Below are 16,902 nucleotides of genomic sequence, written 5' to 3' on the forward strand. Positions count from 1 at the left end.
TATATATTCCAATTTTGGGGTCAGTATTGAAGGTCTTATGGTCACCAAGCCTGGATTTATTCGATCAAAAGTACAATAAAAACAGAAATATTGTGAAATATTATTACAATAACTGCTTTCTATTTTAATTTATTTTAATGTAATTTATTTATGTGATGCAAAGATTAATTTTCAGCATCAATACTCCATTCTTCAGTGTCACATGATCCACATGCTGATTTGCTGCTCAAGAAACATTTCTTATGAATGTGGAAAACAGTTGTGCAACTTAATATTTTTGTGAAAACCCTTTTTTAAAAAAAAAGAAAAGAAAAGAAAAGAAAATTAATATTTTGTAACATTATAAATGACTTTCCTGTCACTTTTGATCAAATAATGCATATCCCTGTGGAATAACATCCAATTTCTTAAAAAAAAACAAAACAATTATAATAATCTTACTGACCCTAAACTTAAAAATTTGATATTAGTGCATCCGTAGTTACAACACAACTCCTCTTTGAAAACCTGCATGATCTGAGGTATCATATATATCTGTAGGATGTTTTATGCGCCAAAGTTTAATACTTAGGTTAGGGTTATATTACTAACCCCAAGTATGAGCAAAACAAATACTTATGCAAACACCACTAATTACATGTTACAGTACCACTATCTCACTCAAAGGGCGCTGAATTCAGAGAGTGTGAATGGATGTCACTCCTTATATATCTTATTCAGAACACTCTATAATGTAGTAATGATGTGTTGAAAGATTTTTACACAAAGTATAGGATCTCTTTACAATATTTCCGATTAAGTTTTCACAACATGGCAACATTTTTATCTCATGGTCATTTTGACAAACAAGCATCTTATTCCCACTGTTAGGTTTGATTAACATGACATTAATCATTGGCTAATTGTACATTAGCAGCATTTAAAATAACACTAGAAATATTCTGCCCCATGTCATGTTTGCCCTGATACTGGTTGCCATTGGACAAAACATAAAGAGCTTTATCATGTCATTTCCTTTTATACAGAAGAATAACAAAACAGAAATCATTTTAAATAAGAATCCTCAATCGCATAAGGAAAATTGTAAATAGAGAAACACGGAGACTGTATTCCAAGTTAAATCCTCTGGTTTTCATGGCTTTGCAGAAACAGCTTATTCGAGATAATAGCAATCCCTAAAACTCATTTTGGATTTTGGATAAAACTCTTCACCAGTACGTACCACTTATCAGCTACAAACAAGGCAGGCCATTTAGACAATATTGACCATTACTGATTTGGCACAACAAACTACAAGCTTTATAAAGCCATATACACTAACTGTACCTCTAATAACCCCTTTCTGACAAAATAAATATGCTCCAATGAGATACTGTCTACACCTCAATAATTATTGACATTTAAATACTGTTTATGACACTTTCTACATATTGTAAACAAAGATTTTATTCCCCCCCCTAACAAATGATTCAGTGACAGAAGGAAAAATGGTCAGAAAATGTTGATCATCATGCTCAGGAGGTCAAACTAAAGTTTCTATTTATGTCAAGTTTAGCACTTTTGAAGACATCTAAATAGTTTTTGATTTGTGTGATTTCATTTTTTTTAATTAAATGTGTAACGTTACTCTTTTTATACAGGATTATGATTTTTCATTTACAATTTGGGAGAACTAGGACTGAAAAAACAGATTACAATATTATCATAAACAAAGTTACTGATATCAACTTACCAGTTGAGCAGATTTTTCAGCATCTCCTTTTCTTCCTTTCTTCTCATTTTTCTTTCGGAAGATTTCTTGCAACTAAAAAAAGAAATAGAGAAGGAATAATGACGAGTTGAAAAATTCTTTTTAAAAACAAACATCTATGGACAGAATCAACACTCTTATCAACTCACCACAAGAAATTCCCCTTTATCCACCATCTGGTTACCGTCAGCATCAAACATGTTAAAGGCAATCTTAAAGCCTGCATGAGGCTCTGAAGAACAGTTGTGAAAAGAATGTCATATTATTATAATAAGCTGCGGCATGAATTTAACGAAACAATAGGATGTATAAATATATTTGCTAATTGAGCACTGCAAATTTTGCAGTCGATCTGTTAACCACTATTAAACATTCAACCACTAGGTGGCTTAATCAGAGGACAGGCCCACATTTCTAAGAACCTGTTATCACCCCAAGAACTTGCAATACACTTTTGCTTTCACCACTTTCCTTTCATCACTCTCTTCAGATGTTTTTGAACCCGTCAAGAGCAACATGTCTTCACTTTGTAATGTTGCCCAAGCAACAGCAGAAGTGAGAACATATGTTAGGCAGCGTGTTTCTGTGTTACAGCTACTTAACACTAGCTTAATCAAACGGCCACAGACAACTCTGTACGAATGTAAAATCATAAACTAGATCTACTTAATGGGTTAGTTCACCCAAAAATGAAAATTCTGCCATTAATTACTCACCCTCGTGTTGTTCCAAACCCGTAAAACCTTCGTTCATCTTCGGAACACAATTTAAGATATTTTTGATGAAATATGAGGGCTCTCTGACCCTCCCATAGACAGCAAGGTAACTACCACGTTCAAGGTCCAGAAAAGTACCAAGATGATCGACAAAGTAGTCCGTGTGACATCAGTGGTTCAACTGTAAAGTTACGAAGCTAAGCGGACACGCCAGATCTGGGTCAGTGCCGCCACACGCTCGTGAACGCGCATCCACAAGTGACGCAGTAGAGACGAAAATGTGGAATAAAGTCGTTTTCATCCAAAAATATCTTAAACTGTTTTTTGAAGATGAACGAAGGTCTTACGGGTTTGGAACAACACGAGGGTGAGTAATTAATGACAGAATTTTCATTTTTGGGTGAACTAACCCTTTAACATCTCAGTTATTCCTCCTAAACACTGAATGGAGAACAAATGAAGACTTTTAATCATGTCTCCTGATTATATGTGAATAAGGGAAAATGCATACTTTACAAATGCAACATTTCATTTACGTTTTTTCCCTCACTAGTTACATTTTGTGGTGTGAAAATTATTTTTTTTTAATGAAAATACATTACCCATTTTTGAAACATCCTAACTTACAAACAAATATTTTTACTGACAATTGGAGATAAAATCTAGGAAATGCTACACTTTTTGGGTAATATGTAAGTTTAGGAATACTCTTTAGATAAAGCAAATATATGTATTTATATTTCTTCCAAACAATTTTATAAGAAACATTTGACATTTAAATAAGATATAACTGAGAACTTTGCGACCTCTGAGCAGCAAAATCTTCCTTTTGCATAAAGTCAAGTCTGAAACTTTAATTATGCAGTGAGTAAAATGTGGCTTCAGTGAAACTTTTTTTGGTGAGGGTGAGAGTCTGGGTGGGCCTTGCGAACCACACTAGACGTAAAACAGATGATCTTTGATTCATGTTTAAAATAGGATACATGCATAGTGTGCTGATTTAAAAAAAAGAAGGGCACAGAAAAAATAAAGCATGGGATAAGAATGAAAAGTTAAGGGAGGGAGACAGAGATAGAAAAGACTGAGAGATAGAGGTCATACTCACTTGTCAGAATGCAGAGCAGAAAGAGATACTCAGTGTAAGCGATGATGCCTGAAAAAGGATATCAAAGGGTCACATCCATTCTGCTAATGTACAGTAACACACTAACAACCTACAACCTTTTTCTTTTACTCTTTGTCTAAACTGAAAACTCGGGAGGCGGCTCATCTGAAGCTTGGATTAAAATGTTTACTGATTTTCAAAGCTAGGGGCCTCCAGAGATAGATGGAGTCACATACCCTTTTCCCTTCTCCTGCTCCAACAAAAAAAAAAAAGGACAAGTAATCCCCCCTTTCATGATGATAACATCTAAAAAGGTGCCTCTCAGCTAAAGTGTCCGTCTACATTTAGGCAACATTTGCCCCGCGTTTGGCCCACACACTGAAGCTGAAGACACAGTGAGTGACCGCCATGGAGACGGAGGCTGCATGCGTTCAAAGGCTTCTGTTTGGATAAGGGTGTTCTGGAGGCATCCGTCAGGACTGGGAGATGTGCCCCATTTAGACAGGGAACTGTCCCTGCTTTTGTTAGACTCGTGAGAAAAGCGGCAAAGTGGAGTACGAAGGAAAGAGAGAGTGAGAGTCAAAAGAAAAGCCAAAAAGAGACAAAGCGAGGTGGGCTGATGGAAAGATGGAAGTTCTGTTATGTAAAGGCACTGGGGGAGGGCAGCGAGAAGGGATACGTTTTCCTACACCTCCATTGAAAGTGTTCCTCTCCACAGCTTCTGTGTGAAGGGGGACATGGAGACAGTACTAGGCATAGAGATAGTTCAGGGTGAGTGGACTGAGTGTTACGGGACACTGCCTGGGTGTCTTCGGGAGGAAAACCTGACACTGAAACTTCAACCCAACACCCGCAGTCTCACACACTCACTCAAGCAATACAGAGGCATTCAAAGTCCACTGAGCAAGACAACCCGAGCCAGAAGAGACAATCAGATTGGAAAATTTGGGCATAATTTACTTAAGTTTCCTTAGTTATTCTCTTTGCCAGACCAGATGTTCAATTGAAACTGACATCTCCTATTGTGTTTCATGGAATACAGTAAATAATACAGGGTTCATAATGACATAAATGATGCATACATTTTCATTCTTAGGCAACTATTCCTTTACAATACTCTGAGAATTCTGTGGCTGACATTAGAGCTGAAGACTCGGGGTCAAAGGTTATCCCTGGGGATCTAAAACAAATTTAAAGACATTAATATATGTCTAAAGCTGCTTTAAACTGGTAAAACGTGGCTTTTTAGCTGCAGACATTTTGTTAATGTTTACATGGTGCTTACATATGTAGTAAATCTTTGTTTTGAGCAGGGCCCCTTAAATGAAGAGGCGCTGTATTACATTCCATTCATTCCTGTTCAATACAGTCTCAATACTAAGCCTGTCTCCTAGAGATGCATTAAGTTTAAATGCTAAATCTGATGTGTTTGTATGAGATGATTCATACTTTTAAAGGTCCGCATACCGAGCGTTCTCAATTTACAATGCAAAAACACTGGCATGAGAAGAAAGGTCTGGTTCCCGAACTGGATGCATGACAACATCAATGGAAAATATTTGCAGAATTTTTGTAATAAAAACAACAAACACCACAAATGAGCTCTGTATGGTATTCTTTTATACAGTCTGTATTAGTGGTTCTCCACTGCTTTAGCAATATTTGATTTTAAGGACTTTTTTTTTTTAATCTACAAATATTAAAATATCAAATATTAAACAGAACTGCACAGGTTCGACATTAAGATGAGGATGAGGACGTCACATAACCTGTCTATGTTGTTCAGGGTTTCTGCACACTTTCTGAAGGTACATTTAAGACCAATTAAAGAAAAAGAAGGAATACATTAAAGGGAACATAATATGTCAATATGTTCATGGAGCAGTAATAATAACTTCCAACAGATCTCCATTACTTTTAACTTCATTTTACAAATAAAAAATAGCTTAATTAGAACATGGAAATATTTTCTATACCTTCTGATTACACTGCAAAAAGTGATGTTCTTCCTTGGTATTTTTGTCTTGTTTTCCAGTGATTTCAAATCAAGGTACATTCAGAAGCAAAATGATATAAGAAGTCTTGTTTTCTGAGAAAATGATAACGAAGTGAGTTTATGATTAAAACAAGAATAAATATCTGCCAGTGGGGTTACAAAATACACTTAATCCAAAGAGTAAACAAGTTTTCATACCATATACCATAAACTTGTTTTAAGCATAAATCAAATTTGTTCAATTTCTTAGGAAACAAGACTTCATATCTTTATTTTGCATCTCAAGAAAATGTATCTTGATTTAAGAATGTTTAGATATTTGGATTGGAAAACAAGACAAAAAGGGAGACATTCATTTTTTTGTAGTGCACACAACATTTAATGTCGTGACTTTACAGTAACATCTGATGAATTTAAGACTTTCTGCTCTGATTTAAGACCTTTTTAGATCCTTAATTTGTGAACCTGCATTTTAAGACCTGCAGAAACCCTGGTTGGCTGGTTTCTACCAACTGATAGAATTTTTCCAAACATACCATTTAATTGGATGAATGACCTTTGACATGAAGCCATGAAAAGGTATGGAAAAAGTTCTCATCGTTTCTTAAAAAGCCTGTTTAGTTGCTATCATAGCAATGCATAACTGCATTTATTTTTATTTTTTATTTTATATTAATACATTTATTACTTTATTATTTGCAGTTGCAAATAAAATTCAAACATAATAAACTATGAAGGACAGGGTGCTGTTTTTTTTTTTTTTTTTTTAAGACAATCTAAATAAATAAATTAACAACAACAACAACAATACATTATTAAAGAAACAGCCATGCACAAAGATAATAAATAAATAATCAGATAAATCATTTATTATATTATAAATGAATCAATAATAAATATATAAATAAATAAATAAATAAAATAAATATTTAAAAAAATAAAATAAAATACGGAAACATATATTTGCTTGTGGGACCAGAACAATCATTACTTGGTGTTAATTTCCTAACTATATGGTTTTCTCAAAGTCATATTTAAGATTGTGCTGCAACATTTTTAACTTCCCATGCCTCCTTCTAGTTCTTCACTAAGACTTCCCTTGAGTTTGCATCCTCTTAGAAACTGCTCCTTAGAGACCTGAGCACATTCACGGATCTCGTTAGCATAGCTTCCTCAATTAACATTTGCATGCTATCATTACCACAGCTTGAGATCAGACGCCGTGTCAAGCTGAAGCTTCTTGAGTACAGGCATCTTCTGGATGCATGGCTCCACATCAGTGAAACCAACAAGATAAATGTACTGCCGCCAACTTAAGGTGATGGTTTCAAAAACGGTAATTACTACTAGGAAGAACAGAATTCAGAGGGTTTATTTTTAGAGTCCTGCTGTACTGTAAGAGTGTGGAGTGTGTGTGTGTGTGTGTGTGTATAATTATCACCGCTGGGAATTAGCTGGTGGTGTGAGCAAGTGCTGTTACGTACTCCACAAGCAAATACTTTAATTGTGGCTGTGCTGCTGAAGAACTGCTCGCTTCTGCAGTTATTTCAACAAAGTATTAATGCAATTCTGCACTCTGTTTTTAGGTTTCAATCCTCGTTTTGGTCAGCAGGCACGTATTTTGCCTGGAGAATGTATGTTGCACTGGACCAAGCGAGAGAATGAGAGAGAGGAAATGGAAAGGGTGAGAGAGAGGGAGACGTAGAGAGTGAACTGAGCTATTTTTAGGAGTGCTCACAGGAAGTGAAAGCCTCAGGCCTGTGCTTAACTGGTGCTTGACTGGTACCCACTGAGAGAGAGCAAGCAAGAAAGAGAAAGAGAAAGAGACAAGAATGGCGAGGACAATTCAGCATCACTCTAGAAAAACTCTGAAGGACTGGATTTGATTTCATATGATTCTGTACAGCCATCACAAAACTGAGAAATAATTTTTCGCCCTATTTTTCTCTTCCCATGCTCTTACAAAAAGAAATAAAATGATGATACTATGGTACACTGATCAGGTGGTAATACCATGGTACATTGATACTGAATGTTAAATGAATTCTATATTCATATTCCATGGTCTTTACTTGGTATATGAATAGATAATTCAAAGAAGGTCAAGACAAACAAACAAAAAAGAATGGTAATACCATGGTACTTTTAAGAACAGCATACTTAAATCATATCTTATTTCTTTTTTGGGGAATTTTTACATAATATAATTTTGCACTACTGTAAAAATCAGCATATTAGAATGACTTGTGAAGGATCATGTGACAAATGCGGACTACAATACCTGCCGGTGCCGAGACTCTAATCCACGATCTTTGGGTTACAAGTCCGACTCTCTAACCATTTTACTGTATTTTTGATTAAATAAATGCAGCCTCAAAAACGTACTGATCCACAAAGAGTATGTATATTGAAAGACAGCATAGTCATTGCTGATTTATAGCCATATATATATTGTTTCAGTTCTAGTGAGTTGGAATGCAAAACTCACCTCGTTCCCGAAGGTTCCGGAACAGCTTGGATGTTCCTTTCCACACTGGTGGAGTGTCGGACAAGATCTTCTCCAACTCCTGTAAAACATGACAAAACATACTATATGGGATAAATGATTCACTCTTAGGACTGTACATACAATGAAATGCAAATCTAAATATTACCTGTAAATAATAATTTAACTTTGCTATCACATCTACATAGCATGCATTACAAATAAATTTACAACATACCTGTTTGGTGAGGGACCTCCAAGGTTTCTTCACTAAGAATAACAGACAGACAGAAACAGAAAGAGGGTGGCCGGTGAGATAAGATCAATTATTTATCAATCAGACAAAACAACAAGATTTTTGGAGTAGCATTTTTTCCTTTTTTGAGCAGATGCAGTTCACTGTCAGAGTACAGTAGAAGAGCTGGGCTAAATTTGATTATGCTCTCTCATGGCAACCAGCCCCATGGAGCTTTGCTGAGAGGCTCAGTTTGTCCTACTGGCTTTGCTTCAGACATAACGCAACTATCAAAAACTATTTTTGTGCTATATGTTGAGAGAAAACTAAAAGCACGATCAGCTCCTTCCTGTCTCCTTGTAGCACTGTCTTAAGCATCTTGCATTCGAGACACTGCAGTTTATTGCTCTGGCCACATCTGCAGTCCTCATGTCACCCCGTAGCAGGACTAAGGTATGTTCACGCAGGTGTTCAGAGACCCTGGGTGTCAGAGTCAGTAGGTCTCTTTAATGTCCTAAGTTATTATTACAGTGACTTTATACCACCTGTAAACCGTAAATGTCTTAAGGACTGGTCCACATATGCATGTACAAAAAACATTTGTGGTTCATTGAACAAGTATACAAATATTGTTTGTTTAAACCCTTTCCAATAAAGATTTTATAAAATTATCTTTAAAGTACAGTATCTTGAAAAGAGGACTACAATAGGGTTTTGCAGGTATTTTAATGGATGTCATGCTATTTTCATATAAGATTAATGTCTGTTGTGTTTCCCGTGGAACATTTAGACATTTATTGTATCAAGACCTGCACTTCAAAGCACAGTAGAGATTGAATCCAGCTAAGTAATAATTAAGCACTTCTGTGGCTCTCTTGCACAGCTTTGATCTGATCCATTAAGACCCATTAATGACTTTTGTTTCTAATATGTATTAATTAGACTATAGTAGCAAACCATTTATTAGATCAAGGCCCAACAACAAACCATTTAATTCACAATGATGTTTTAATTAAACATTACATCTCCATAAAAATGGTAATATTTTACAAAAATGCTGTTTAATGTGCATTATGAAGTACTGGGGAGAAAGAAGACAGTCAAATTTTCCCTTTATATACCATGCCCTACAGTATGATTGTCGTTTTACCATTTTTATCTTAAATAATTTAGTAAAAGAAGGATACCTAGACATCTTGCTCATGTGTAAGTTGCTTTGGATAAAAGTGTCTGCTAAATGAATAAATGTACAAACACAAAGATTTGAGTTAGGTCTGTGTGAAACAAGTTTTACTTAAATGGTTTGAGAAGACCACATTAGGTGATTTGCAGACCATCAAGTACTTCCATAAAGAGAGATATGCAACTATTGGTCCAAATAAATAAGTTTAGTTCATTTTTTAAGGCAATAATTTTGCATTTTTAAAGTAATGTCATCTAATCAGATTTTACAGTAAAGAGCCTTGAAGTTTGCTACTTTTCCTAGTTTGAATGAAATATAATTCTAGAGCTTAGAAGAAGCACATGTACACATCAGAAATATGTTACTCACTGCGGGGTTCGCTCATGGTGACTGACTCGATGAAGTTCTGAGGAGTCATGTACAGCTGTCCTTCATACTCCACTGAGCTGAAGAGGCGGAAACGATGCTCATGAGACGTCATGTACACGTCACTTTCATCAAAATCAAAAGGTGGAGCCTGCAAGGACCAACGACAAGCAATACAATTAGTTAAGACTTTATATTTTTTCAAAGCCGTTGTTTTTATCATCTCTGTAAAGTCATAAATCTTAAACTAAAATGTTGTTAGAGTTAAATGGCTAATTATTATTTGTAGTGTCGCTGTCTTTGTTCAATCAGGATGAACAGATATCATATCTCAAAGACATCAAAAGGTCATCATGAAAGGCATTGAGTGTAATTGTTAAGCCTTTTTGTGTCATGAAAGCTTTTTGTGTATTTTTTTTCTCACTGGTACACTTGTGCATTATTGCCATGCTGTATGTATATGTATATATATATATATATATATATATATATATATATATACTAAAATACATATATTTAGATTGTAGTTATAAAATAAAAGATTAAATAAAATATAAATTTTAAAATAACTTTTTATACACATACAAGTATAAAATATACACAGATTTAGATTGTATTTATAAAATCTACCTAAATACCTTATAAAATAACCTTTATAATATAATAAAAGAAGTTCTTCAAGTATTTTGAATTTTTTTTGTAATAACATTCAAAATGTTTTTGAATAATAAATTCTCTATGGAATCATGTCATAAGTAAAAAGACTTTTGTTTTCATTATAATTTTATATGTAAATATAAATTAAATTACATTACTGCATCAAAAACATGAACACACATCATTACGCTGTCATGTTGGATAATGTATTTTATGATGTAAAATGACCTTAATATTTTAATGGATCAAACAACACTTGAAAAACACATAGATTTGTATATGTAGGAAAAACATAATCTTTTGTCTCTATGAAATAAGGGTTTAAAGGGTAACGCACACAAGGGATGAAAGCACTTGAACTGCAACCCTGAACTGCAACGTTTCCACTCCAATCAGGAAAACATTTAGTTACTAAGTGGAACAGTCAGACCAAAACATCTGGCAGCCCATGGAAACCAAACCTGACTGTCTGCCAAAGGAACAAAAATCCCAAAAATATGTTTATATGCACGTGCCAAAGAATTCTGTACTTAGATATGACAGCTCAACGCTGACAGGGTACAGATTACTGTTTGACAGGCCTCTGTGATACAACACAGATAGGTGCATAGCTGTTTTATCCAACCTTAACGCTTAAGATATGTGATCTGAAACAGTCACTCGTGAGCGCAGGCATTTCAGCACCATGACAGAGGAAAGCGCCCTTCTTCCTGCTGCTGCAGCATCACACAAATGCGCATTGTCATCCGAGCTTTACGACTGTTTGAGTGCGCAAGCAAAACAATTCACCAAACTCTACGGCGTGAAAGCTTAACAACAGTTCACAATCCCTGCCCCACTAGCAGTTTCATAGATTTGACAGTAAAAAAAATCCTTGCCAGGAGAGAGGGGGACAAAACCTAATAGGAAGCAGTGTTACGTGGCACTGAGAGGAACAGTCATACCTTATCCTTTGCGGCTACAGCGGGTAGTGAAGGCAGCAGAGCCCGACAGCCTATTCCATTTATCATGGCTTTCCTCCCTCTATATCCGCACATTTCTGAATAAAAATAATACAACACCGCTCCTCCGGCCGCAACGCCCACAGCAACCGCTATTCCTCGGCGTCTGCATCGGTTATCCTTCACGGGAGAACCAAAAAGCGCATTCCGCGAAGCTGACGACAGCGACAAACTCCTAAATATGACCCCCAGTCTGCGCACAGCGGCCATTATTGTTGGTATGACAGAATTTGTGCAAGATTCCCGAATTCTCATTCATTCATCGCGAGATGTGCTGATCCCTCACCGGGATCACCCAGACCAGAGCAGCAGCAAGTCCAATAAGTATGCCATCTGTGCTCATCTGTAAACTTATATGAAAAATGTACGTGTTTACGCACTCTGAATAAATGAAAGCGGTTGACAACGCACATGTATGGCTATAATTATGGGGCGGGTCTAACTCCCAGGCTTGAACCCCTCAAAAGAAGTCAAAACAAAAGGTCGGGGTGTCTCTTTTACAAAAAAGTATGCGTTACAAATTAATTTATAACTATTATAAGTTGGTTAAAATGCGCTAAACAAGTCGCGTTCAACAGGAGGTAACCATAGCAACAGTACACCGATACGTCGATAAAACATAGATACAAATAAATTTAACTTATATACTTTCATATAACAGAGATTATATATAAAAAACCTTTAGTTTTTTGTTTAAACTTTAGCTAACTGGGACGACTGAGGGCGGCAAAAGAGGATTTCTGTTGCGCGAGACGAACAGCTAATGTACTGTAGCCTACTACAAAATGTAACGTTAGCTTAGAGACAGAAATTTATTTAAGAAGTCTACTAAAGTCTGTACTAAGTAAACAACTAGACCTTTTCATGTTTAGACAATTTTAACATCTATTCACACATAGCTCAACAACCCCTATTGTAGTGTTAGGCTATTACGCAAATCACAGTTTCGCCACTTGCTCTGTCATTGAAGTCGAATGCGCACATCTGCTTTGCACATCTGTAGTGTACGACTCCAAAGTCTGATCAGAGCCTATGTGATTCTTTTATGAAAAACGCCAAACTCCTATGACTTGTTTTAAGTTGACAGTTCAGCAAACTATCAATGTCACCACGAAATCTGGCACATAACTGACATCTCTATTGTAAGTGATCGATCCACTGCGCCTGTGGATTGATCCTGCTCTAGCTGACCACATTGATTTTGGTTTAAGGTATTTTTGGAGATCATAAATACTAATGAGCTAAGGGGGACGACGTGGGAGAACGTATCCCTTGAGAGAACCGTTGATAAATCACCTACGTGAAAGTGATCTGTCCTGAGAGATAGCAAGGGGTTTGGCACTTAAATGTTTAGATGATATACGGCTAGACTGCAAAAATTATATATATATTCTGCACTCTGTTCATATATATATATATATATATATATATATATGTAGTAGTTAATCAATCATATTATTATAGCCGATTGCATTTATTAATGTTATATAATTATCGCATATTTTATAATAAACTTAAGTTGTGAACCGACTTAATAGCTAACTAACTAACTAACTAACAAATAAATAAATATTATACTGTGAACAAAAATGCATTGATCAGTCTACGGAGAACAGTAGGCTATTTAAGAGCAGTCAATTGCGCATCTTTAAAAAAAAAAAAGAATAAGCAACATCAGATCCATACCTAAGTAATCTTTCATGTAATATCTACTTTGAGGCATGCTCTTAGCTGTTGGGCTGGAAATTTTCTATATCAATCACTCATAGTATCAACGATTGCCATCAAACAGTTCGTTTCCTTTGTGTTAATGACCCTTCTTTTGTGCGTAATGAATCTTTGATCTCTGATATCTTTGATACTTCATCTCAACTCATGCTATGCTGCAACTGTTCAAAGGCACTTCGACATCAGTCAGGGCTGACAGTGCAGTGATGGCGTTTGCACAGATGTGAAGGTTGTTTTGACTGTTTCTTCTTTTTTCTCTTAAAGTTTCATGCACGCTTTATAGGTCATAAATGTACACCTGGCTGAGGCAGCCAAGCGACGTTTAAACCCAGGAATGACGATACACTTTAAAATAAGCTTTATTTTTAAAAATAAAATAGAAGTACGTTTTATAAAAAAAATAAAATTCCAGTCTTTCAACTTAAGAATTTCACGTTTAATTCAATGTAATACTTGCCGTTTCTTTATAATTAATTCACTAGCAATTTCTAAATGAAAAAATGATTCTACACGTTTTTTTTTTCAGCGTATAAATCATATCGCAAATCAAGAAGACACTTTTTGGACTAATACTACTACTACTAATAATAACGCATAGCCTACGCACTACACACCTTGAAGTCTTGCCTCTCTCCCTCGCTCTCTCTCGTTCTCCATCGAGCACCGCCCCCTTTCTTTTCCTTTTTTTCCTTTTTTTCCCTCCTTGGCTTCCACCTGCTTCACACTAGAGATTCGCCAGAGCGCGTCAGTGCGCGTAAACCCCGGGGATCGGAACGGATCGGTACACAGTGCGCATCCCTCTTCTCCATCCAACTGCACTTTTCTTTTCCTCGTTGCAAAGATTTGTACAGTGATCTCCACAATGTTGCTTTCTGCACTTTTATCATAATCCATCAATGGATTAAAAGCGTGGATGCAGATGAAACCGATCATCAAAGAAGACATAAGAAGAGGATCAAACGATCAAGGAGTTATGTTTCAAACAGTCATCTATAAAGGACTCAATTAGCATATGTCAAGAGGGCATTTACATAAGGGCCATATTTAGGCTGGTGTCTCAGAGCAGAGCCACTCACATCCAGAGAGCACAAGAGGAGAGAAGCCGCATAAGCTTGTGTGCTGGAGTGCGTAAGAGAGAGTATTTGATACACAGGGGACCGGAGCAAAGGGGAGTAGCCTGGAAGGTCGAGAGAGCATGTGCTAAAACCTGAAGAGAGAGAAAGAGAGAGAATCGGATGTAAACACGCATTGACTGTCAAAGCCGCAAGCAGTGACTGCGCAAAGCACTAGGGAAAGAGAAACCACAGGGGTTCTCCTCACGACAACTTTTCTTCGAGTGTCGGTGATGGGTGCAGTCGGCGAGCTGGTGGGCAGCTTCTCTCACGGCTTGGAGAGCTTTGCGCACGGGGCTCATTTCGTCCTCACGCCCCCCGGGGACTCCGGTGCTCTGATGAACGAGCACATCGTCTCCGCCGAGCGCCTGTCACGCAGCACTTCACCGGACCTGACGCATCTGAAAGGGATCCTCCGCCGCCGGCAGCTCTACTGCAGGACCGGCTACCACCTCGAGATATTACCGGACGGATCGGTGCAAGGCACGAGAAAAGACCACAGCAGATTTGGTAAGTGTTATTTATCGTTATTTCATTACAGCCAGCCAGTGCTGCTAATATACTATAGTAATAACCATACAACACTGTGCATTCACAAGCATATCCATAACGCAACTGCACATGATGTTCATTTATGTAGAGATTGACCAGGACTGATGATTATTGTAATGGTTAAAACTCTGATATCAAGACATTTCAATAAAAACATATGCATTATGAATATTTTAATAATGAAATTGCTGACTATTGGTACTTATGTAATTGCAATGCAATGTAAAATCTGATGATATTATTATGACGACAGTGATTATTATTATTATTTTCATAAACCTGTGTTCCAATAACAGTATAACATAGCAAAACACAGTGATTAAGTGTGAAAGACGTCATGAATTAAGTACAGGGCAGTTTGATGCCACTATTGCAGGTGCTGTCTCAACAACGGGGAACTAACAGCTGTGCTTTTCTCACAGGTATATTGGAATTCATTAGCCTCGCTGTGGGGATGGTGAGCATCCGTGGTGTGGACAGCGGACTGTATCTGGGAATGAACAGCAAGGGCGAACTGTACGGATCTGTAAGTATATAGCAATGCTCCAATATATTTTCTTCCAGTTTCCAGTTCTTCCTCTTACTGGTATATTATTTTGAGTAATGCAACAATTAATTTCATTCATATCGTGGCCGTGCTGAATTGAGAGAGTGATTTATGGTGTAATTTCAAATAGCCTTTGGACACAGTTTATTCTTGCATTTGCAGTGTGATTAACCCTTGCCCTCCCTCTTGTTCTCTTAGGAAAAGCTGACAGCGGAGTGTGTGTTCAGGGAGCAGTTTGAGGAGAACTGGTACAACACTTACTCTTCTAACCTGTATCGACACGGCGAGCGAGGATCCCATTATTACGTAGCCCTCAACAAAGACGGAACGTCTCGAGATGGAGCTCGCTCTCGGAGGCACCAGCGCTTCACGCATTTCTTGCCTCGGCCTGTGGATCCAGAGCGCGTTCCTGAGCTTTACAAGGAGATACTAGGTCACAGCTGAAGCCACTGAACCTCAAATTCAACCCCCCCAAAAAGCACCTGCATGCTCTTTATCCCCCTCGGACAAACCTGTCTCAGGAGAAAGCAGCGCAGACGAGGGGGAAAAGAGGCCCTCTTTTGCGGGCCAAAGTGAGACCATTAGCAGGAGATGGAAAGCCCTTGATTGGAGTGGCAGGAACCAAATGTCTGGATAGTTCCTGAAGAACAGATCCATTCACACCTGCTGTATGTAGGACACGAGGGATTTTGGATTAAAAGAGAGCACTGGTGGACTTCTGATGGATAACTACTACTACTACTACTGAAAATTCTAGAAGGCTTCTGAAGGAATTCTGTGAAATGCTTTTGAGATTTCCTACTCTTCCAAACACTGGCATGGACAAACAGGAGACAAACTCCTCCAAACATTTCTCTTTAGGTCCTTTAATTTATGTTTTTTTTAAAAAAGATATTTATTTTATATATTTATTTATTTTGAAAGTATATTTTTACAAGAATATATGCAAGATGTAACAGGACGTCATGAGAGCTTTATTTTCTACCACTATAGAGACATGACTTCTAGAGATAGAACTACTGAAGAAAGTATTTTCTTATGAGTTGTTAATTTTTTGGTTGTATGTGATCCACCAATCTCTCATGTCATTAAACCAGATCCTTAAGAGCCTGAGAATGTTCCAGAATTCACTGGGGAATTAAACAGTTCAAATGACTGCATTTCGTTGTGTCTGTCCTTTCAGTAGAAACATAAGGTCACCTGTCAGAGGTGAATGGTTATTGAATTTCTATTTGGAAAAAAAGGTCGACTTTTAGGGAAACGTAAGCAGGGACAGCAGGTGTCTACAGCTGTCCGATTCTCATTGATCCCGTTGCCTTGAAATGAAATCAAATGAGCTTTTAATCACTTAAAAGCCTAAACAGTTATGCAAAACTGTGCACAATAATACAATTTGCTAAAAATGTTCATATCATGCTTCAGGATCTTTCCATTTCACTCTCTCTCCCTCAATACCCTGCTGTTAAAAA

At 37.0% G+C, this 16,902-nt stretch overlaps 2 protein-coding genes across 3 annotated transcripts in view; one reads left to right on the forward strand and one right to left on the reverse strand.

The window, feature by feature from the left end:
• Positions 1–11,749, reverse strand: part of LOC107721426 (calcium uptake protein 3, mitochondrial-like) — a 26,377-nt gene extending 14,628 nt beyond the window's left edge. For both annotated transcript variants that reach the window (XM_016529435.1, XM_016529434.1), the window contains exons 1-7: positions 11,438–11,749; positions 9,840–9,987; positions 8,291–8,322; positions 8,056–8,134; positions 3,572–3,619; positions 1,900–1,982; positions 1,733–1,804 (exon numbers count right to left, since the gene is read on the reverse strand). In XM_016529435.1, the coding sequence (XP_016384921.1) occupies positions 1,733–1,804; positions 1,900–1,982; positions 3,572–3,619; positions 8,056–8,134; positions 8,291–8,322; positions 9,840–9,987; positions 11,438–11,749 (774 nt within the window). The remainder of the gene's footprint in view (positions 1–1,732; positions 1,805–1,899; positions 1,983–3,571; positions 3,620–8,055; positions 8,135–8,290; positions 8,323–9,839; positions 9,988–11,437) is intronic.
• Positions 11,750–14,091: 2,342 nt separating this feature from the next.
• Positions 14,092–15,992, forward strand: LOC107721420 (fibroblast growth factor 20-like). The gene is made up of 3 exons (XM_016529423.1): positions 14,092–14,844; positions 15,309–15,412; positions 15,632–15,992. The coding sequence occupies exons 1-3, from the start codon at positions 14,568–14,570 to the stop codon at positions 15,875–15,877; spliced, it is 627 nt and encodes a 208-aa protein (XP_016384909.1). The 5' UTR covers positions 14,092–14,567; the 3' UTR covers positions 15,878–15,992.
• The last annotated feature ends 910 nt before the right edge of the window (positions 15,993–16,902 follow it).

This window comes from Sinocyclocheilus rhinocerous, unplaced genomic scaffold (assembly GCF_001515625.1).
Source record: "Sinocyclocheilus rhinocerous isolate Xijiao unplaced genomic scaffold, SAMN03320098_v1.1 scaffold1833, whole genome shotgun sequence".
Taxonomy (NCBI): domain Eukaryota; kingdom Metazoa; phylum Chordata; class Actinopteri; order Cypriniformes; family Cyprinidae; genus Sinocyclocheilus; species Sinocyclocheilus rhinocerous.